We start from the raw sequence: 21,758 nt of genomic DNA, 5'->3' as shown, positions 1-21,758 counted from the left end.
GCCACTCTAAGTCCTCCCTGTTATTCATTGGGCAACAAGTCTTTTGAAACCGAACGTGAAGGCGGTCTTTGGGAGAAGGGGCGAGGGGGAAGAGGAGGGACTTGAGGAGTTACGGAGAGGAAAAGGGAGGGGCGGTGAGAGGGACATGTAGTCCCGCCCCTCTCTGCCGCGACTGGCTGGAGGAGAGTCGTGATGTCATACAGGGCCCCCTCGAAGTGGGCCTGTGAGTGGCTGCGTTGCGGTGCACTGGGCGGGGTGTGGGAGAAAGGTGGTGATGCTATGCCTAGGCTCCGCCCCCTGTCTTGGAGCCGAGACAGTCGGGCTGCTGAAACCCGGGCCAATCAGAAGGGAGGCTCCTGGATGGCATGGTAACTATTCTACCCTTTCCTTGCCCCAGTCCGCGGGCGGTGATGGGAAGGCTTCCCCGTAGTACTGCCCGCACTTCCTGGTCAGACCACGTGCGGAGGCGGAGGACCCTCCTGGGAGGTCTGTCTCTTCGAGTAGCTTTCCTGCAGCTGCTCTGAGGCCCCAAAACCTGGCCTCCTGGTTTCCCAACCCATGCCACCCCTATCACAACCTTTCCCTCTCTAAATCCCTAGAATGGACGCTCTAAGCATGCCCTAAGGAAACGGCTCAGGGTAGGATATGTTACAAATGAGGATTCTTGGAACTTCTTAACCACCTGCACTTTAGGATCTCCTATTTATTCTTAAAGGTCTGGTTCAAATATGCCCACCTTCTCTGGGTTACATTCCCGGATCTCAGAGAGTTGGGCTAATGCTTCCGCAGGCTTCTGTTACAGCCTTGTCACTTTGTATCCTACTGTTTACTTTTCATTCCTCTGTGCCTAGGCTCTTGGAGGTCAGACCTGAATATTACTCATTTGAGTTTCTTTCCCCTCCCCCACTTGATATTACAGGGGAGAAAGTTGAGCATGTTCTAGAAAATAGACTTAGTGACTGAGGGTCCCACACATAATAGCAGGAACTGTCCTCAGAAAGCAAAATGTATTCAGGCTACCTCTCCACCACCACCTTCTGCTTGGAAGATTAATAGAAAACGAAAATAGGCTCTGCCCAAAAGTAGATGAACTTAAATTGAGTGTTGGGTGGTAGCAAGGGATTAGGAATAACTCATTTGTCAAAAATGGAGTGGTTGTAAAGATGAAATAAGATAATGGATAGGAGAAATCTGGTACATTGTAGATGCTCTAAGGAAAAAAATATATATGGATGGTCAAATGCTAAGGCTAGTTTAAACATCTGACTTCAGGCACTTTGCCCCTACTTCTGCATCCAAACATCCCTTCCTCTCCTCCACCCTCCCTTGCCTGTGTTCTACATTAAAAAGTCATTAACTCTTCCTGGATAATTTACTGGAGCTTCCTCACTGCCCTCATAAAGCTCTGATTTCCCACCCTCCAGTCCTGAGACCCAACTATGATTAAGCCTCTCCACTACTTATTTATTCTGGTATCCCTAGGGCCCCGCACACATTAGGTCCACATTAAATGTGCGACCCATGAATGAATGAATTATTGTCTTAAGTAGAATAATAGTAAAGTGTGGAACTTTTGAGTCCATGAACCCTGGGTTTAAATCTGAGCCTAACCATTTATTAGCTGTGTGAACTTGGGCAAATTTCTTAACACCTGAACTTCAGTTTCCTTGTCTATAAAATGAGGGTAGCAACTGTAATTTTAGGGTTGTTGGGAGAATTAAATGAGATAAAGCATTTAGTATGGTACCCAGTATACAGGGAGCCCTTAATAAATGATAATTTTTCCTGTTCTTTAAAAATGTCAAGGAATTCCTGGGGCGCCTGGGTAGCTCAGTCATTTAAGCGTCTGGCTCTTGATTACAGCTCAGGTTGTGATCTCAGCGTCGTGAGAGATCGAGTCCTGAGTCAGGCTCCATACTGAGCGTACAACCTGCTTCACATTCTCTCTCTCCCTCTGCCCCTCCTGCCCCCTGCTCACACACGCATGCACACTGTCTCAAAAATAAATAAATAAATATCAAGGAATTTCCATTCTAAATATTCTAAGACGTGGATACTGACACAGAAATGGGGCTTAAAAGTATGTTTTGAGTGAATAAGTCAATATATTCAGTCCAAAGTACTAGTGGGTTTATAGGAGCTGGGATCCTTAAATAGTGCATACTCATGGGAAGACAGGAGGGGGAGACATTGGATGAGGGGTGCCACAAGGAGAAATTTCCTATAACTCTGGTGATTTCTACTTAGGAGGACCTCTCGTTAGGTCCTCTGGTAGGCACATGGCCCACAAGCTTGTCATTCCCAGGTACCTCTCTAGGAAGGACTTTGTGGACCACATACTCTTACTCTGCCCAATTCTCATAACACCCCTTTGATTATTATCATCTTCCTTCTTCCCCTCTAAAGAAAAGGTGTTTTGTGCATGCTCACAAAAGCTTGCTGAGCCAAGCCCTCTCCTGGGCATCAGGAGCCCAGAGAGGTCTGCATGTCAACACTCTGCTCTGGCCAGGAGAGACAAAGCAAAGGAAAGTCTAACTCTGTCTTAGGAACCCCCAGTCTCTCACATACATACTCTGGGAACTGACCCTATGCATCTTTGAAGCACTGGTGCTCAGGGAGGAGACAGGACCCTTAAGGACCACAGAATCAGGGAAGGGCAAGAGACTTCTTTTCAGAGTGATGGTCTGCATTTCTTATGTGGTGCATTGGAATGAGTGGCAGAATTGGAATCAAACAGCTAAGTTCAAGTGCCAGTCTTGCTACTTTTTAGACCTTGCGCAAATTATTTAAGTATTCTGTGACCCAGCTTCCTTGTCTATAAAATGGGCACAAAACTTCCCATGTTGTAAGGTGGTTGTAAAGGTCAAATAAGGGAATTTGCAAAGGACCAGGCACATGTTTGACACACAGTAAGAACCCAGTAATTGTTGATTTCCTTCCTTTTTTCCTACAACCTGATAGGGAAGGATGATGTTTATAAATAGCATATAATTAGATTTTCATAAATCTTGTGTGGATACATTTGACTTTGAACTACAGCATTTAAAGAATTTACTAGTATATTCAGGAATTTATCTAACATTTTTTTTTGGTCCTTCCTGTTCTGTTTCTTTCTTTTACTCTCTTTTCCATTTTGATTCTTTTATAATAATAATTTTTTTTTGAGGCCCAGTTCTGCCAGATTTTTAAAAAATTGAGTTATAGAGGCACCTGGGTGGCTTGGTTGGTTACGTGTCTGCCGTTGGCTTAGGTCATGATCCCACAGTCTTGGGGTTGAGCCCTGCTTAGGGCTCCTTGCTCAGCGGGGAGCCTACTTCTCCCTCTCCCTCTGCTTGTGCTCTCTCTCTCTGTGTCAAATAAATAAAATAAAATCTTTTAAAAAATTTTTTAAGTAAAATTGAAATATAACTCACGTAACATAATATTTATCGATTTAAAGTATACAATGCAAAGGGTTTTAGTACAGGTGACTCTCGAAAAACATGGATTTGAACCTGGCAGGTCCATTTATTTATTTTATCTTTAAAGATTTATTTATTTGGGGCACCTGGGTGGCTCAGTGGGTTAAAGCCTCTGCCTTCGGCTCAGGTCATGAGCCCAGGGTCCTGGGATTGAGCCCCACATCGGGCTCTCTGCTCAGCGGGGAGCTTGCTTCACCACCACCCCCCGCCTCTGCCTGCCTCTCTGCCTACTTGTGATTTCTGTCTGTCAAATAAACAAATAAAATCTTTTTAAAAAAGAGATTTATTTATTTATTTATTTTAGAGAGAGAGAAGGAGCAGGAGCGGTGGGAGGGGCAAAAGGAGAGAATCTCAAGCAGACTCCCCGCTGAGCAGGGAGCCTGGCACAGGGCTCCAACTCAGGACCCTGAGATCATGACCTGAGCTGAAACCAAGAGACAGACTCTCAACAGATTGAGCCTCCCGGGCACCCCTGAGTAGGTCCACTTATAAGAGAATATTTTTCAATAAGTATAATACAGTACCATAAATGTATTGTCTCTCCTTTATGATTTTCTTAATAACATATTATTTTCTCCAGCTTATCTTATTGGAAGAATACAGTATATAATACATATACACAAAGTGTGTGTTAGTCAAGTGTTTAATGTTATCGGTAAAGCTTCTGCTCAACCGTAGACTCTTAGTAGTTAAGGTTTTGGGGAATCAAAAGTTATACTTGGATTTTGGACTGCGAGGGGTTAGCCTCCAATACCTGTATTGTTCACGGATCCACTATATTCACAAAGTTGGGGAACTATCACCACTAACTAATTCTAGAAGATTTTCATAACCCCAAAAAAGAAACCCCAGATCATTAGCAGTCATTCCACATCTCCCCCTTCCCCCAGCTCCTGGCAACTACTAATCTACTTTCTGTCTCAATGAATGTGCCCATCCGGACATTTCCTATAAATGGAATCATACAATATGTGGACTTTGTGTCTGACTTCTTTCACTTAACATAATGTTTTGAAGTTTCATCCACGTTGTAGCACTTCATTCCATTTTATGGTAGAATAACATTCCATTTTATGGATAAGCCATATTTCATTTATACACTCAAAAGTTGAATGACTTTTGAGTTTCTACCTTGTGACTACTATGAATAATGCTGCTATGGATACTTGTGTACAAGATTTTTGTGGACATACGTTTTCAGTTCTCTTGTGTTTATACCTAGGATGGATTTATGGGGTCCTATAGTAACCCTGTGTTTAACTTTTGGAGGAACTACCAGACTGTTTCCCAAAGTGGCTGCACTATTGTGTATTCCTGCTAATAGGAGATGAGGGTTCCAGTTTCTCCATGTCCTTGCCAACACTTGCTGTTTTCCTTTCATTATTATTATTATAGCCATCCTAGGGGCTATGAAGTGACATCTCATTGTGGTTTTCATAAACATTTCCCTAATGATTAATGATGTTGACCACCTTTTCAATTGCTTATTTTGCATTTAAATCTCTGCTTTCTTACCATTCTTTTGAATTATTTTGTTTTTCCTCCTGTACTAGTTTAGAAATTAAATTACCTTCTTATATAATTTTAGTCATCTCCCTAGAAGTTACCACATGCATTCCTAAGTGTGACGCTAGTTAATACCTTTATAGGTATAATAAGCCATAGGGAGTTACTAAATAGTTTGCAGCAAGGGAGGCAGGCGATCAGATCTGTTTTTTTTTTTTTTTTAAGAAGAGCCAATGTGGCTGTAAGTGGAGGATGATGAAGAGCTAAAAGGGCAAGGAGGCCAGGGAAGGAGACCCACAGGAAGCTTTCCTTGACAAGTGCATCCCACATTCACTTCTTTTCCGCTTCCCAGCTCCCCACCGTCCCCCGTTCTACTGGGGGCTGGGACATCCCTGTAAATAAGTGACTGGTCAGCTTTGGGGTATCTGGTATGTGTGTGTGGATGGGGGAGTGGAGCAGTGATGATGGCCAAAGCTGGAAAGGGGTGGTGCTATTTCAGGCACAGGCCTCTCTGGGGTATGTCCAGGCACGAGGCAAACCAACCAGGAGGACAGGAGACATTGGAAGGCTTCAACTGCAGCAACAGCTACTTTGACAATGGGCAAATACCCATTTGGCAAACACCGAGTACCCGCTGAATGAAGGCGAGACTGGAGGCTTAGATGCTTGTTCAACTTCTTTATCTGTACAAAGATTCCATCACATTTACCTCACCAGATATTAAGAGGATCAAATTAGAAAGGGTACAGAAAGTTCCTGGCACCTAGTAAGAATTCATTCTTCTCTTCTCTTTTTCCTCACAGAAATCAAGGTAGCTGAGAGGCTTTCAAACTGGCAGTGGACAAAACAGATTCAGAGAGGGTCAGTGACAGCTGTGGTCACACTTCAGAAAAGGCTCAATCAGGACCGGTTCAAGCTATAGCTTCCACATGGGGTCCTAATAGTCATGATATAGTGAGTATTTTCCACATGCCTGGCACACTTCTATTTTACTTTATTTAATTCTCACAGCAATGCTGTGCTGTGGATATTCCTAAAACCATCTTACAAATGAAGAAACTGAGATTCAGGACTGGACGGTGAATTGCCCCAATCACCAAAGAATTAAAGGCAAGATTAATGCACCTCAAGTTTCAGACGTTGGGGGTAGTCTAGAGGCGGAGAGAAGGGACCCAGCCTCAGGAAATGGTATTTAGAGCCAAAGAAACAGACAAGGTGTTAAGACAGGGAATAAAGGCCAGGAGCAGGCATCTGTGGGTTGGAGCTAAACAAAAAGGGATGACACGAAACCCTAAGGTAGGAAACCTACATCTAGTTAATGAAACTAAAAGGAAATCATTCTTTTAGTAAAGTTTTACGAATTGTTCATTTGTCCCGAGACCTTAAAGGACAGGGTGGAGGAGAGTTCAAGGTCAACAAAAGAAGTTTTTAGAATAAGGCACCCAAGGATGCCTGGGTGCCTCAGGTGATTAAGCGTCTGCCTTCTGCTCAGGTCATGATCCCAGGGTCCTGGGATAGAGTCCCACATTGGGCTCCTTGCTCGGCAGAGAGCCTGCTTCTCCCTCTGCCAGCTGCTCCACATGCTTGTGCTCCCCACCCTCCTGCTCCCCAACAAATAAATAAATCTAAAAAAAAAAAAAGGGCATCACCCCTCCAGACTTGGAACCCACAGGAGTGAGAGATCTCTAGGTTGCCACCATTGCCCGGCTAGGGCCAGCCACATGGAGGGCCTAGGCTGAATAAATGAACAAGAGTTAACACATGAAAAAGAGCTCTGGTAAATTCATCAAATCTGAGCCTCTGTATGCCCCCCTGCAAAGTGGTGATTATTATAGCTACCTTGTGGGGTTAACATTATACAGTTGACGCCCCCCCCCTCTTTTTTAAAACTTTATTCATTTATTTGAGAGAGAGAAAGAGGGAGAACAGAGAGGGAGAGGGAGAAGCAGACTCCCCGCTGAGCAGGGACCCCAATGCGAAGCTCAATCCCAGGACCCCAAGACCACGACCTGAGCCGAAGGCAGATGCCCAACTGACTGAGCCACCCAGGCATCACTATACAGTTGACTCTTGAACAACACAGGGGTGAGGAGTGCTGAACCCTGGCACAGTCAAAAATCCATCTATAACTTTTGACTCCTCCAGAACTAACTACAGATAGCTACTGTTGACCAAAGCCTTACTGATAACAAACTCAATTAATGCATATTTTGTATGTTCTTTGTTTCATAGGCTGTATTCTGACAATAAAGTAAGCTAGAGGCAGAGAGACCATGTTAGTAAGAAAATCATAAGGAAGAGAGGGGTGCCTAGCTGGCTCAGTTGGCAGAGCATGTGACTCTTAATCTTGGGGTTTTAAGTTTGAGCCCCACATTGAGTGTGTAGCCTACTGTAAAAAAATACAGTTTTTAAAGAAAGTCATAAGGAAGAGAAAATGCATTTACAATACTGTGCTCTCTCTATATACATATAAAAAATTCACGTATAAGTGGACCTGTGCTGTTCAAACTCACCATCGTTCCAGGGGCAACCGTATGGGGATTAAGAGAATGCCCTCAGGGGTCAGACCCTGATCCTGGTTCTGACATTTGTAACTGTGTGAATAGGTAACATATCTTTTCTGTTTTACACTGGTAAAACGGAAATAGTAATAGTATTTACCTCATGCACTTTTTATGAGGATTAAATGGGATAATGCATAAAAAGTAAAAAAAAAAAAAGTCCTTGGAAGACAGAAAGTGCTCAAAAGGTGCTAATTATTACTGTGGGGATTTAAATAGGAAAATGTGATGGTGACCATGTCTAGCTCCGGAGGTCCTTTACCCCCTGCAGGTGCTCTGACAATCCCGAGTCCTCCTTAGGTTCCTTTATGGGTCAGTTAGAGTGGAGAGGGACCCCTGGGGGCTGCTTTCTGGGATTCAACCCTCTCTTGGCGGGGGAGTGACGGGGGCGGAGCAGAGGAGAGCCTTGCTATGTTCTGTAGGACAGGACAGGGCGCCCTCTCCTGATCAAAGGTGGGAACAGTTCTGGCCCAGAGCTTTTGGGGTGGTTCTCACCCATCTCTCTCTACCCATAAGGTGCACTTCCCTTTGCTCGAATCGGCTCTGGGGAGCAAAGTTAGGGAGGGGGCGTTGAAGTTGGGGCAAAGCTGTTGTAATGTTTCAGAAGGGCGAGGCTGGACAATTTGGCTAGAATGGGAGCGTGGGCAGGAGACACTGAGGTTAGGAAATTGGAAAATTCGGGGCCCTGTTGAGTTAATTTTATGTTCTTTCAACAGGTGATGGAACACAGCTGAGAGGTAAGGCGACAAGGTGGCTTATCCAACGTGTCAAAACCAGGGGTCCAGGGCTCTTCCGGCTGTCCCCACGCAGCGGGAATTAGTGGAGCCGCCGAGAGCTGGAGAGCATGGCACCAGGAGACGCGGGATTGAGGGGGACAGCCAAGAATCTAGGTCCGCAGAAGTGGGGAGGGGCCAACGGAGGATCTGGGCGCAGTTTCCTCCCCAAGCGCGCTGGCCCCGCCCCCGCCGTTCCCGCTCCCGCCCGCCCCCCGCCGCTTGCCCCAGGCCGGGCCTGGGCTCCGCTCGGGTTCCCCCAGCGCCTGGCCTGCGCTGATGCGGCCTCCTCGCCGCCACATCCTGGGTGAGTATGGGAATGGGTGTGCTGGACTGCCGGGCAACCCCACTTGGGGGAGCTCCGCCACGCGGTCCGGCCTCCTCAAGGCCCAGCCCCACGCTCTGACTGTGCTGGTGCTCGCCCAGGATCTGCTGCTGTCCCAACTTCTAAACCAACCCCTCTCCCCCTCTACTCTCCGTCATGGTGGCTGGGTGTGCATTGGTTGAGCTCTCCCTTCACTTCACAAGGACTGTTGGTTGGCATTTCTCTTTAGGTGCGGGGGATGGAGATGTGGGAGGGGGGGGCTGGAACCCCATGAAGTAATTTCAAATCCCACCTCTGTCAGTTATTAGCCTGTGACCTTGCACAAGTGTTTTAAACTTCCCTGAGCCTCAGTTTCCTCTTCTGTAAAATGGAAATGCACAGGCAATAGGGCCTACCTCATAGAGTTATAGTGAGGATTACAAGAAACAATGTGTGCCAAGTGTATCAACTGCTATTCATGCTCAGGAGGTGCCAGGTAAGTATGGATTCCCGCTGGAGGCTGAGAAGATCTCTGGGACCTTTGGAGATAAGATAGGGGTACTTCTAAGAAAGCAGTGTCCAGCTAAGTAGTCCCTTTGAAGCAGTTAAGAGCTGACTGGGACTGAACAGCTGCCCTTCAGGTAGTGAGCTCCCTGTCCTGAGACCTGGAGGAGTAAAATGGCCATGTTTTAATGGCCTTATTAGTAATCTAAACCTCCTGATTTTCATGTCCCACAGCTGGGGGAAAGGCCCAGAGTGGTTAGATGACTTGTCCAAGGTCACACAGCTAAAAGGGGAGCCAGCATACCTCTAAGCTGTGGAACAGACCATTCCTCCAGCCTCTTTCTCCACCCGCTGCCTTGGGCAGTGCATATTCATTCCCTGAGGATCTGGTCTTCAGTTTGGGCATCCCAGTGGTTCTTGAGGGATCCAGAGCTGCTGGGTTGAGGGAGGGAGCTAATGCTGCTACAAGCACAGAATTAAGATTTGGGCTGGGTGTGGAAGTTGTTCCCCTTACCTCTGGGGATTTACGGTTCATTTGGGGACGATCCAAGAAACGTGTTTGATTTGGGCGGTCCCCAGAGCCACTTCCACTTCGCCTGGGAGATCCCTAGCCCCTGAAGAGAGAAAGGAACTTGGGCAACTGGGGCAGGCTGCCTAATCTGGCCTGGCAGAGAGGCAGGTGAGGGAAGATGGAGGAGAACACAGAGGCGTATTCACCCGCTTCTGGAATGCCAAGAGGTGCTTCCTGAGGGTGGGGCCGGGAAGAGTTGGGGTTTGATCTGGCAAGACCTTTGAGTCCAGAAGGGCGGGTTCTTTATGAATCTGGAGCCAGCCCTAGTTTGGCCACAAGCAGCCCAAGTTCCAAGGATGGCTCTCTATCAGTCTCAGCATCGGGCTCTGAGGAAGAACCTTCCTCTCTCTGCGTCTTGGTTTCTCTGTCTTTTGCAGTGGGGCCAGGGCTTGTGGACTCGTCTATACAGGATTTGATTTACCTTTCTTTCTCTCATGGACAGGCACCCCTTCTCTCTCCCCTCCTAATCTGACCTAACCTGACCTTTCTGCCCAGACCTCTGGCCCAGAGAGGAACGGGTCAAAGAAGGCTAGGGTTGTAGTTTGTGATCCTGTGGGCCCCACATCTCCCCACTGTGGGCTCTTCCTTCAAGTTGTGTGACCCTGAGCAGGTTCCTGCTCCTCTCTTGGACTCAATTTCGCCTTCTGTGCACTGACGGAGACTGGGATTGTTGGTGTGTACTTGGTTATTATAGTTCCTGACCTTCCTATCCTCATCTGGGGGGGGGGGTGGGCAGTCACAGTCCTCAGGAGCCTTTACTTCATCTCTGGATGGGGATGGACAGGCCCCATGGGTACTGGGAAGCCTCCAGAAGCTGACAAGGCAGCTCTTTCCAGCAAACAGCAAGCCCAGGCCAGCACTAGGCCTGATTCTGCAAAGCTTTTCACCCTCAGAACACGTGAGGCAGCAGGCGGGGACGAGCACGGGGTCAGGGCCCTATTGGCCTCCATGGAGGCCTTGCTGCTGTGCTCTGTGGTGCAGGCACACAGAACCTGGGAAGGGATTGAAGGTACAGAAGGTCCTGAGCCAGTGGGTGAAGCAGGGAGAGCTGATGGGAGGCCCTGAAGCCTGGAGGCTCAAAGGCCTGGGGGAGGAGATGGGCCCTTCTGTCCACTGGAAGGTTTTAGGGTTGGTTCCTGAAACAAGAGAGACCAGTTAAACCAGCTCCTGCTATAAAGCCAGCCATAAGGGAGAAGAGGTTCTCCCTATCTGTTCAAGCCTTGTTTTTAGCACAGAGTGGGTTTGTTGTCTTTCCTCTGAAATTGAGGATCAATATTCTCTTGGGATTCTGAGTCAGTCTTCTTTGGGACAGGGCTGTCCAAGCTTAGGGGCTAGATGGCTTTCTTCTCAGACCATTCACCCCATAGCACAGCTAAGCTGAGCACTGAGCACAAGAGCTGGCTTTGCCACTGAGTCCCAGCCTTGCTGCCTTGGGTCTTGACAGCATATTACTTCATCCCCAGGTCTGACAAGATGTACCAGGTCCCACTGCCGCTGGACCGGGATGGGACCCTGGTCCGGCTCCGCTTCACCCTGGTGGCCCTGGTCACGGTCTGCTGTCCTCTTGTCGCCTTCCTCTTCTGCATCCTCTGGTCCCTGCTCTTCCACTTCAAGGAGACTACGGCCACACACTGTGGGGTAGGGCTTGCCCAGGGGGGTCGGGAAACGATATCTTCAGGCCCAATTGGATCTTTTTTGGATCATGATTCTATTGTTCTAGGATTAGCGAGGCCTCCAGTGGGGTCCACCAAACAAATTGGGCTGCTGGAGGTTAGGATGCCTGCAAATCCAGGTCTCAGGAATGAGCCTTCTGCCACTTTCCATGGAGGTCACTAGGGCCTGCAGTCCCTGAAGCTGGGCAGTCCCAGGACCGAGAACCCAATCCTTATTTGACAGCAGGGTAGATTCAGGAGCCCCAGGGTTTTGTGAGGGATGGAGAGAGAACAGGCCTGAGCTAGAAGGAACTGGAGCCTCTTAGTGTGTCACTGTAGGCTGTGCCTGTCTCTGGGGGAATGTGATTATGTATGCGTGTGTGTGACTGTGAGGGACACGACTGTGTGTGGGAGAGACCGTATCTGTGCATGTCTGGATGGGGGCCTGATGATGATGTGTGTGTGTGTGGTATGTTCCATATATGTATATGGGCTGTGTTCCTATAGGCACCCATACACCTTCTAGACTGGGATATGGCATGCTGGGCCAGAAGGAAAGACATGAGTTTTCTCTGTAGTATCTCAGAGTAAAGAGGGTGAGCCTGTGTTGACCTCTGTTACACTCTTAGTTCATCTACTGACTTTCTATTACCCTAGACACAGAAACTGAGCCTCCCCATGTCTAAAATCGAGTTGACAATTCCCATCCTCCTCCTCAGGGCCAGGATACAGCTCTAAATAGAGGAAGAATAGGAAGGTGGTTTGGGAAATGGTGAAGGGTGAGGAGCAGAAGGCAGAGGTGGAAAAGGAAATTGTCAGTTTAGAAGGCAGGGCAGGAGAAGAAGAGCTTAGGGGCTGTAGGTAGAAAAGAGCCAGGGACTGGACATGGACCCTTGCAGTAGCATCAAGAGAACTCTGTAGCCCCCCCCTCATCTCAGATTCCTGCCTCTCTATAAAGAGTATCTGCTCCAGAATTAGGGCTACAACGAGGGCTGGGACTGGGGTGTGGCTGGCAGTATGGAGTGGGGCTTAGTTCCTTTGTTCATATGACTTGAAAGTTTTCCCTCTCCTTGATTCGTCATTGAATAGATGTTGGCCTTAAGCTCTGGGCAGCCATTCTGATGAGACCCAAGGCTGGGAGCTATCAGAATGAACAGAACTGGAAAAAAAGAGGGTGCTCAGGTGATCTGGGTCGGGGGGAGATCAGAAAGGGTCCAACCAATAGCCTTTCCCGAACTAGTTTTTACCTTAGATAATGCTTCAAATGTTTCTCTCACCCTGGTCAACTCCTTTGTATCCTGCAAAACCCTTTTCAGGTGTCACCTCCTTTGAAAAGCCTTTCCTAGCCTCCTTGGGGCAAACTGAATCACTCTTTTCTCTGGGAGTTCCCTGTTTTATCTTTCCTGCACTTCTGTCACATCATATTTGTGTCTCTGTTCCCCACCAGACTGGGAGCTCCTTCAAGGTGGGCACTACATCTGAATCAGAAAGAATTTGTTGAATAAATAAACAGGACAACCCCCCCCACACACACACATACCAGCCCAGTACCCTGGGAAAAAGAAGGCCTGTAGTCATAGCCCATACAGAAAATTATAATATTTGTATAGCATATGGAGTTAATAGGAGTAGGCTGTTTGCTCTGCCCCACATCGCTGTCTTCTGAGGGCTAATGAGATCAATAACTCAGCATACCTGACATACCTAGACCCCATTCTTGGCATACTAGTTAGGGAGCTAAAGCGTAGGCATAGTGGCACAGGTACCTAGTCCCTCTGGGTCAGGACTGAGTGAGCTTAGTGACCCAGGGGTGATTTTGTCCCCACTCCCTGGGATGACTGTGTTATAGCCACCTAGGGGCAGTCTAGGTGGATGTCTGTTCTGAATTTCTCACCTAGAGTATTCCCTGAATGGCCAACCCTAGGAATAAAAGAAGTAACTTTAGTCTAACGAATCTATAATTAGATGGCTATGCCTCTGCTTGCACATCTCCAGTGATGCGGCGCTTCCTTCCTCTCCAGACAGCCTATTCCAAGGAGGCCCAGTAACTAACAATTAGCAAGCTCTTTCTTGTAGCAAGCGCGCTTTCTCTTTCTGATGAATCTCTGCTTTTGCCCTGGCTCTGCTTTGGGAACCTGAGAGCTCCTTTCTCCTTGACTGGTGTCAAGCCAGTCCCACAGAGATGGGACAGCAGTAATTGCGGGGGGGTGGGGTGTCCCTGAGTTTACTCTTATTGTGTAGCATAGCTCCACTTCTTTCGGGTAAACCTCACGGGACATGTTCCCCTAGCCTTGGCCCAGTTGGTCCCTCCTCTCTCCATCCGAGGAGGCATAGGACTTCCTATGGCCTGGGCAGTAGAGGCAAAAGGAGGACCATTACATTCCTATTACTGGCTGTTAGACCCCTGTTAGGGCGTCTTGGGCTGATGTTAGCTGCTTCTGCAGAGGAGGCTGGACACTGATACGGCATATTCAGGCCCATCTAGATCTCATTTGGATCCTGAATCTGTTGTCCTATGACTAGCTGGCACTCCAGTGAGGCCCAACAGACCTACTCTGCTCCAGCAAAAAGGGGTGAAATCCTATTCTACTTCCTCCCTTTCCCTTCCCAGAAACCTGCCTGTTTCCCAGGATACAACCCTCAGAAAGGTCCCTACACCCATCCCTGGCAAGGAAGCTTCCGTAGGCTGACGTTAGCCACTATCACTCTTATCTTTGCAGAGTGTTCCAGGGTTTATGATATGGTTTTGTTGGTCCTGGGAGGGCCGTGTGCTTGGGCAGGCGTGGAGATCTAGGCTCCGTGGGCGGAAGGGCAGGCCCTGGGGAACTAGGGGTGGGACCCTCCAGTCTTAGAATAGTCTCAATCTGGCTAGAGCCCTCAACTCAAGCCTTGGATCCATCCATCAGCACCCAGTGTGAGTGTTGCCCAGTGCGAGCCTCCTCCCCCATTTCCCTGATGCTGAGCTGGACTAGTGGACTGGCATTCCCTTAACGGAGGGAGGTATGTGTCCCAAGGGGAGTTTGGTCCTAGGGCTTTTAATACAAAGCCATTTCTGTCTGTCCCCCAGAAGGGAACCCAGCTTGCAAATCATGGTGGTTGGGGCAGGGGGAGGTGGGAGGAGGGAGTTCTCTGCCTAGAGGGAAAAGAGACTGGAGGAAGGTCAGTTCCTTTGGGCTGGGTCTGTCCTTGCTAGGTCCGGCCCAGCAGACAGGCTCAGGGTGAGTGGAGAAGATTCCTGTGACCCTTAGATTCCCGTGACCCTTAGATTCCCATAACCTTTGGACTGGGTGACATGGTCTTTGCAGAGAGGAAGGAGATGGAGGTCTGGGCCTCTGCAGGGACCCTGGTATCTTGAGATGACAGTACTGCTGGCCTGAGGCTTGGATCAGTCTGAGCCTGGGGGTGGGCTGGTGGGCAGACTGTGACCCCAGTGAAATGTTCTGGGCACTCCCACTGTTCCTGGTTGAACTTGGGTGAAGAGCAGGAATGTGGTCAGACGGGGTCAGTGGGAGGGCTGAGGCTGAGCCAAGGGTCCTTCATTTAGGTTATCTGGCCTAAAGAAAGCCTTGACTTGGGAGCTTCAGGCTGTCAGGGGCTGAGACCTTAGTTCTAATGTTTGATCCTGGCATAGTTCTCTCCTTCTGTGGAACAGAAATAACAACCTTTCTACCTCTGACCCTTCTGAGTGGGTATGTGCCAAAGGGATTCCTAAGAGCTGACCCCGCCTGACTGAGGGGCTCCCTCCCCATCTCCCTCTGCCCTCCTGATCTTCTGCACTGCTTTCCTTTTCCCCTTGCATTCTTTCTACTCTGGCTCTTCCCTCTACCCAGAGGAGCCACGTCCAGAAAAGTCCTCATTTCCTGAGGCCCACGTGTCCCACCAGGCCCCAAGTCGTGTCCCTCACCCTGCTTGGGTACCACTCCATACAGGATGTTCTCTGCGGCCTCACACCCCTTGGACCCAGACGGGACTGTGTTCCGGCTCCGCTTCACGGCCGTGATCTGGTGGATCCTCACTTTCCCCATGTTCGGCTTCTTCTTCTGCATCATCTGGTCTCTGGTGTTCCACTTTGAGTACACGGTGGCCACTGACTGTGGGGTGAGTGCCGTGCTCCCCCGCACCTGGGTCAGGGCCAGGTCAGGGCCAGGTTGGGAGATGGCCACGAGAGTGGAATCAGAGAATAGGAGAGGAGGTGGAGAGTCAGAGAGAGGGGAAGGGATGAAGGGATAGTCGGGGGCAAGTCAGAGTTGGGGGAATTTGTGGGGAGACACTCAGTGAGAGTGGAGTCACAGTCCTCTGAGAGGAGAAGATTATAGAGAGTGCCACGGAGTGGAGGGAAGAGGGGAGGGGAAAGGAGGGGAATAGGCAAAAGAGGTCATGAGAGGGAGGAGGAGGCTAAAGAAAGACCAGACTGGGAAGGAAGCTAAGACTGGGGAGTCAGATGCAGCCAGGAGCCAGGAGACGTTGTAGTTGGGTTTAGCTGAGACTGGGGGCCTGGCCAAGAGGACCCCCAAGCCTTGCCCTGGAATCTTCTAGTTTGGTTTCTCCCTCTGACAACCTTGGGCCCCACAACTTGTGTCCACTCAGGGCTCTGCTAGCTAGAAACCTAGATGGACTTCCTGCCTCTATGAGCAGTCCACCAGGCCTTTCTGAGGGCCCAGGGGTAGAGGTTCTGGGTCAGGGGCATGGAACCGAACATTCACTTGCCCTTAGCCTCTCATCCTACAAGAGACAGTCCCAGACACAGATGGTCGAGCACAGTGAGATGGGAGGCACTGTGATAAAGGGGAGCACAGGGATCAGGGGGCCCAGAGCAAGCACTTAGTGTAGCCTAGATGTTGGGGAAGACTTCCTTCCTGAAGCAGGGGGCATTTGCAGCTATGGGGGTAAAGAAGGATTTTGTGAATGCCAGGCTGACAACTTCTGATTTTATCCAGAGGGCAGTGGTGAGCTTTGGAACGATTTTAAGCAGGGAAGGGACATGATCAGATTTATGCTTTAGAAGACCATTCTGGCTCCCGAGTAGAGAATATTTGTAAGGGCAGGGAGCAAGTATAGGGAGAGAAGTGAAGAGGTTAGTGTAGTAATTCACACTACTGGGGAGACCAGAGCTAAAATAAGGATTATGAGGCTAGAGAGGTGAGGATCGAGTCCAGAGAAGGGTAGCAGGTTGAATTGTAGGGATGAGAGGTTGTGTCCAGTTGGCAAGGGATGGGGGCAGTAGACAGAAAAGTCATCCATAACTTTGGGGGATTTTTATCAAAGGAATTAATCTCTAATGGTCAAATCTGAGGTGCTATGGTAGGGAATTTTTTGGACCCTCACCCTTTATACCATGTGAATTTCTGATCTACTGCCCTACCATAGATCCACTGAGCCAGGTCTTCCATGCCAGTGGAGGGTTTGTGTTCTTGGGGAAAAGCGGTTATGTTCCCATCTCAGCACCCCTAGCTCTGAGCTCATGGGAAAACTTAAGGTGAACTGGATAGCTGGTCTCTGATAGCTCCTGATGTTGCTGGCACAGTTGGTGAGCGGGGAACTCGTGTGCTTTGGATGGGGAGACATATGTGAATATCTATACCTGATTATACGTGTGTGTGTGCGCGCGTGTGTGTGTGCATGAGAGGGGTGGGGGAGAGTGAGATAGATAAGAAGAAATACCTGCTCTTAGCAGCCTACCTCCACCCATACTCTGAGAGGAGTTTATGAAATCTTCCTTCCTCCAGAGGTGTCCCCCAAGGTCTTTGCCATCTCTTTACCTGTTTTCCAGCATCATTCCGGGCTCTGGGCTCTCCCAGCCAAGCTTTAGAAGCTCATACTCACACACACACACACACACACACACACACACATAACTACATAACTCATGCTGGTTCCGCTCCCCTTAAAGTAGCTAGGGTTGGGGCAGGAGTTTTCAGAATGAATATTCTAGGAAGTGGAGGCAGCACTCTGACTACCTTACTTAGGGGAACTAACTCAGAGGGGCAGAACAGTAAGGAGGCTTGGAGGTCTCAGAAATCTCTGGCAAAGGTATGATTCTCACCTTTCACTCATATGCGATCTTCCCATCTTCAAGAACCACATAGTGACCAGCTCTTTTGTAGGCTTTTCAGGGAAGTAGGTCATATGAAAGCCATCACCATAGCCATTTGTGCCGCAGACGCTCTGTATACATTATATTCAGTATCTGCAATCATCCTGCAAGGTAGGTGGTAGTATCCCTATTTCTTCAGTGAGGAAATCGAAGCTCTGAAAGGTGAAATGACCTGTTCAAGGTCACTCAACTAATAAAGGCAGAGATGGGGGGCGCCTGGGTGGCTCAGTGGGTTAAGCCTCTGCCTTCAGCTCGGATCATGCTCTCAGGGTCCTGGGATCAAGTCCCGCATCGGGCTCTTTGCTCAGCAGGGAGCCTGCTTCCCCCTCTCTCTGCCTGCCTCTCTGCCTACTTGTGATCTCTTTCTCTCTCTGTCAAATAAATAAATAAAATTAAAAAAAAAAAAAAAAAGCAGAGATGGGATACAGATCCGGGTTTGCGTGGCTCCAGAGCCTCCATGCTGCCTCTTTACTGACAACTCAGAGTGTCTGAGCCTGGTCTCAAGCTATATATCTCAAGCCATCGCCTTGAGAGCAGCACCCTCTCTCCAAGAGCTCTGCACTTAGCTTCCTCTGATAGTGCTGAGGGCAATCTGTCTCCTTTTCTGGGAAGCCTTCGAAGCCCCTGGCTGATGAGCCCCCAGGCTGACCCCTGCTCTGTGAGCTTCCTCCACCTTCCTTCCCAGCCTTGATGGAGACCGCATCCCCATTTAGAGAAAGGAAAGGATCTTCTAGAACTGCATCTCTGAAGCCTGGCCCTGCTCTGGCTTTTGCTGGAAGTCTAAAAAAATCCACAGAAAGTGTGTACAACAGGCTAGTAGCTTTCAGTCCTAGAATCCTTTAGAAATGTAGATTCCCATAGTCCAGACTGGCTATATTCTCACACGATCCCCAGTGAGTTACATGCATGTTCAAGGTAGAAGCATTGCTCTAGGCCCTGGAGTCTGAGAGATCCTCCTCCTAGCCCTGGCTCTCCTGTCAGCATCTATACTGTTGTTCACTCATCCCTCATCCTCTCACCCTCTCATGCAGACAACACACCTATCCTCACAGCTGTGTGCGTGACCTCCTCCTCCTTCCTCAACTTTAAAGAATAGTGCTCCAGTTCCTTAAGGAATGAGGAATTCCAGCTTTGAGAAAGATGAATGGGGGAGATGTGCAAGAAAAGGGTCCTTTTCTTAGACCATCCCAGGTTAAGAGCACCCACTTTCTTAAGCATGTTCAGGGTTGGGGGAGCATGTTCAGCTCCCCCCAGGATCTCACAGTACCCTCTACCACCTTGGCACATCTACCCGAGAGAATAAGTGAAGCTGGGAGGAGTCAGAAGAACAACTTGGCTGCCCAGTGCTTCCAGCACTGGCCCAAGGAAGCTCAGGTGGCCTGTCCTCATGACTATCTATCCAGTCTAGGGTCCTGGGCTCACGGAACCTCCCACAGGGCCTTATTGAAGGCAAAGCTCTGTGCTATGGGCTCAGAGAGCATCTGAATCTGTCTCCAGCTTCCGTAGCCATGTAGAGTCCCATCAAGTCCCTGCACACCCCAGCCTGCCCAGGGAATGAGAACAAGCACCCTGGTGGTGGTGGTGGTGGTGGGGGAGCTGGGACCTGGCAGGGACTTTTCCCAGGAGTGCTCTGGGGGTGCATGGAGGATCTCCTGGAAGGGGAGGGGCTGGAGTGGGGCCTCAGGAGAGCCAGGGTGATTCTGACAGAGGGAGAAGCCTCTCTAGGTGGGTGGGCCCGGCAGAGGCCTGTCCCCAGACAGCTCACAACTCTCTAGGTGCCCAATTATCTGCCCTCGGTGAGCTCGGCCATCGGTGGGGAGGTGCCCCAGCGCTATGTGTGGCGCTTCTGCATCGGCCTGCACTCGGCGCCTCGCTTCCTGGTGGCCTTCGCCTACTGGAACCACTACCTCAGCTGCGCGTCCCCGTGTCCCGGCTACCGCCCACTCTGTCGCCTCAACTTCGGCCTCAACGTGGTGGAGAACCTGGCGCTGCTCGTGCTCACCTACGTCTCCTCTTCCGAGGACTTCAGTGGGTGCCCAGATGAGGGAAGGAGGAGCAGGGAAGGGTTGGGGAGGGCCACCCCCACCCCCGCCCTCCCTCAGACCTTTGGATGCTTGGATGCTCCCTGCAGGGTGTGCTCCCAACCCCCCCTCTTTCCCCCCAGCCATCCATGAAAATGCTTTCATTGTGTTCATCGCCTCATCCCTCGGTCACATGCTCCTCACCTGCATTCTCTGGCGGCTGACCAAGAAGCACACAGTAAGTCAGGAGGTACGGTCTACTCCTAGTGGGGCTCCAGGTGGCCCAGAGGAACATCCAGGACACCTGTCCTCAGGATGCGGGTCACGGTGAGGTGGGAGCTGGAGTTCCCATGGGAATCCGGGCTGGGGCTGGGACCTGGGGACAGGTGGAGGGTGGTCGAGTGGGCCGAATCTAGGACTATGTTCAGGTGGTATGGGAGACTAGAAGATAGCAGAGCTGGGGGGCTCCAAGTGGGGGCAGGATGAGGGACAGCACCCAAGGTGCTGTGGGTTAGGAGCAGTGTCAGCGGTCTGTGGTACCTCCAGTGTACACACACACACACACACACACACACACACACACACACACACACCTTTCTTCCCCCTGTAGTACGTGGAGGGGTCAGGTTGGTGGGTGACTCCAAGTAACTTTCATATTCCAACTGGCTGAAGTGAGAAGGGCCTCATTATCCTCGTGAACACAGGGATAGGAACATGCCCATCATTGCTGCTGTCCTTGCCCGTGCCCCCTTCCATAACCCAGGGAGGTAAGACACAGCTCTTAGGAACTGGGGCCAGGAGGGGAGGCTGCCCACACATATCCAAAGGGCTACAGAGTGATCAGATAGCCCATCCCCTAGGACCGCAAGTCCTACAACTGGAAACAGCGGCTTTTCATCATCAACTTCATCTCCTTCTTCACGGCGTTGGCTGTCTACTTTCGGCACAACATGTATTGTGAGGCTGGAGGTGAGGCCAGGCTGGGATCCACTGGTGGTCAGTGTCTGTTGGGACAGTTGTCATGTTTTCTGTAGTGTGCATTATGGCAGTAGTCTTGGGGGGCTTGCGCCCACTGCAGAAATGTGGTTGTGATTTACCAAGAGGCCCCGGGGGGGGGGGTTGGGGGCAGAAGGCTCACCATGCCCTATTCTTGTGTTCTCATGACAGTGTACACCATTTTTGCCATCCTGGAATACACTGTCGTCCTAACCAACATGGCGTTCCACATGACGGCCTGGTGGGACTTCGGGAACAAGGAGCTGCTCATTACCTCCCAACCTGAGGAAAAGCGATTCTAAACCCTTTCTCTTCTGCTAGGAAGGAGGCGGTCCACTGCCCAGAAACTAGAAACAAGACACTACACTCTGGCCTTCCCCGCCCTGTGTCCTCTGTGGGCCATGCTTAAGTGGGGGAATCGGGGGAAGAAAGGAGGAAGGGCATGGGACAGGGCTTCAGGCAGCCCTGCTGGCTTCTCCTTTCCCTCACCCCGCCTGAAGGCACAGGAACCTTCAAGCAGCATCACCCTTATCTGAGAGGCCCCAAGAGGCTGAGCTGGCAGGAGAGCTCCACCATCTGGTGCTAAAAAAAGTCCTGAGGTTCATAACCACTGAATCGGTTCTTGGCCTTTACATAGCCACCTCTTGCTGAGGTCAGGGACCACTGAACAGTGGCTGCTACCTGAAAACCACAGCCATCTCTCACCACCGGGTCATTTGCTTGACTCATGTGTCTGCTCATGTCCTGCGCATACCCAGGCCTAGGGCCACCATCCCGTGCTAAGTTTGCTCAGGTGTTCTAGCCCTGACTTCACCTCCAACTTAGAGTGTATGCTTCCCTATTTAAGCCTCAGCGTGTCCGTGTGGGTGATGGCAGGGGAGGAGGGCTGTAGGATTTGCATGGGCTCTGCCAGTGGTTCTGACACTACTTTGTGGAGGTGGTGTTCTATACCTGAAGGGCAACCTGCTCTAGAAGGAGTGCTGGCACAGCACGTATTTCCCTCCCTTCTGAAATCTCTGGCTTACAGACTCTTCCTCCTTGGCAAAGGTGTGAGGTGGAGTCAGAGGCAGATTCCTGCCCCAAAATGGGCTCTCTGGTGTCCCCTATCCTCCCTACTGCCCCATGCCCTGACCTCTTTGGATTGTACATTTTATTTCAAATAAAATTCTTTTTGTTTTTTCCCCAAAAAGCCTGGGCTAGGCTTATCTTTGTTTTATGGAACTGAGGTGAGGGACAGACTCCAGGATGGAGGGATTAAGTCCATGGCAAGGTACGATTCCATGCGGCTTCCCACCTTAGGCCTGGAGTCTTCTAA

At 49.9% G+C, this 21,758-nt stretch overlaps 1 protein-coding gene across 20 annotated transcripts; it reads left to right on the top strand.

The window, feature by feature from the left end:
- Positions 1 to 289: 289 nt before the first annotated feature.
- Positions 290 to 21,628, top strand: PGAP2 (post-GPI attachment to proteins 2). 20 transcript variants are annotated; one of them, XM_080815347.1, is made up of 8 exons: positions 296 to 368; positions 8,245 to 8,265; positions 11,144 to 11,318; positions 15,262 to 15,430; positions 19,202 to 19,454; positions 19,591 to 19,685; positions 20,308 to 20,416; positions 20,615 to 21,627. In XM_080815347.1, the coding sequence occupies exons 3-8, from the start codon at positions 11,185 to 11,187 to the stop codon at positions 20,743 to 20,745; spliced, it is 891 nt and encodes a 296-aa protein (XP_080671473.1). In that variant the 5' UTR covers positions 296 to 368; positions 8,245 to 8,265; positions 11,144 to 11,184; the 3' UTR covers positions 20,746 to 21,627. The 20 variants fall into 20 exon arrangements, with proteins under 20 accessions (XP_080671479.1, XP_080671477.1, XP_080671466.1 ...); XM_080815334.1 differs by having other exon boundaries at positions 19,558 to 19,697; XM_080815335.1 differs by lacking the exon at positions 15,262 to 15,430 and adding an exon at positions 5,771 to 5,921 and having other exon boundaries at positions 305 to 368; positions 19,591 to 19,697; positions 20,615 to 21,628.
- The last annotated feature ends 130 nt before the right edge of the window (positions 21,629 to 21,758 follow it).

Source organism: Martes martes, assembly GCF_963455335.1.
Source record: "Martes martes genome assembly, chromosome: 10".
Classification (NCBI taxonomy): Eukaryota; Metazoa; Chordata; class Mammalia; order Carnivora; family Mustelidae; genus Martes; species Martes martes.
This window is presented reverse-complemented; position numbering and strand designations above follow the sequence as displayed.

What these genes read in the sequence shown, in the direction of transcription:
- PGAP2 (XM_080815346.1), top strand. Translation starts at nt 11,154, where the DNA reads ATGTACCAGGTCCCACTGCCGCTGGACCGGGATGGGACCCTGGTCCGG. An exon ending in CTACGGCCACACACTGTGGG is followed by an intron (nt 11,319 to 15,223) that starts GTAGGGCTTGCC and finishes CCAGGCCCCAAG; the next exon opens with TCGTGTCCCTCACCCTGCTT. An exon ending in CTCCTCTTCCGAGGACTTCA is followed by an intron (nt 19,455 to 19,590) that starts GTGGGTGCCCAG and finishes CTTTCCCCCCAG; the next exon opens with CCATCCATGAAAATGCTTTC.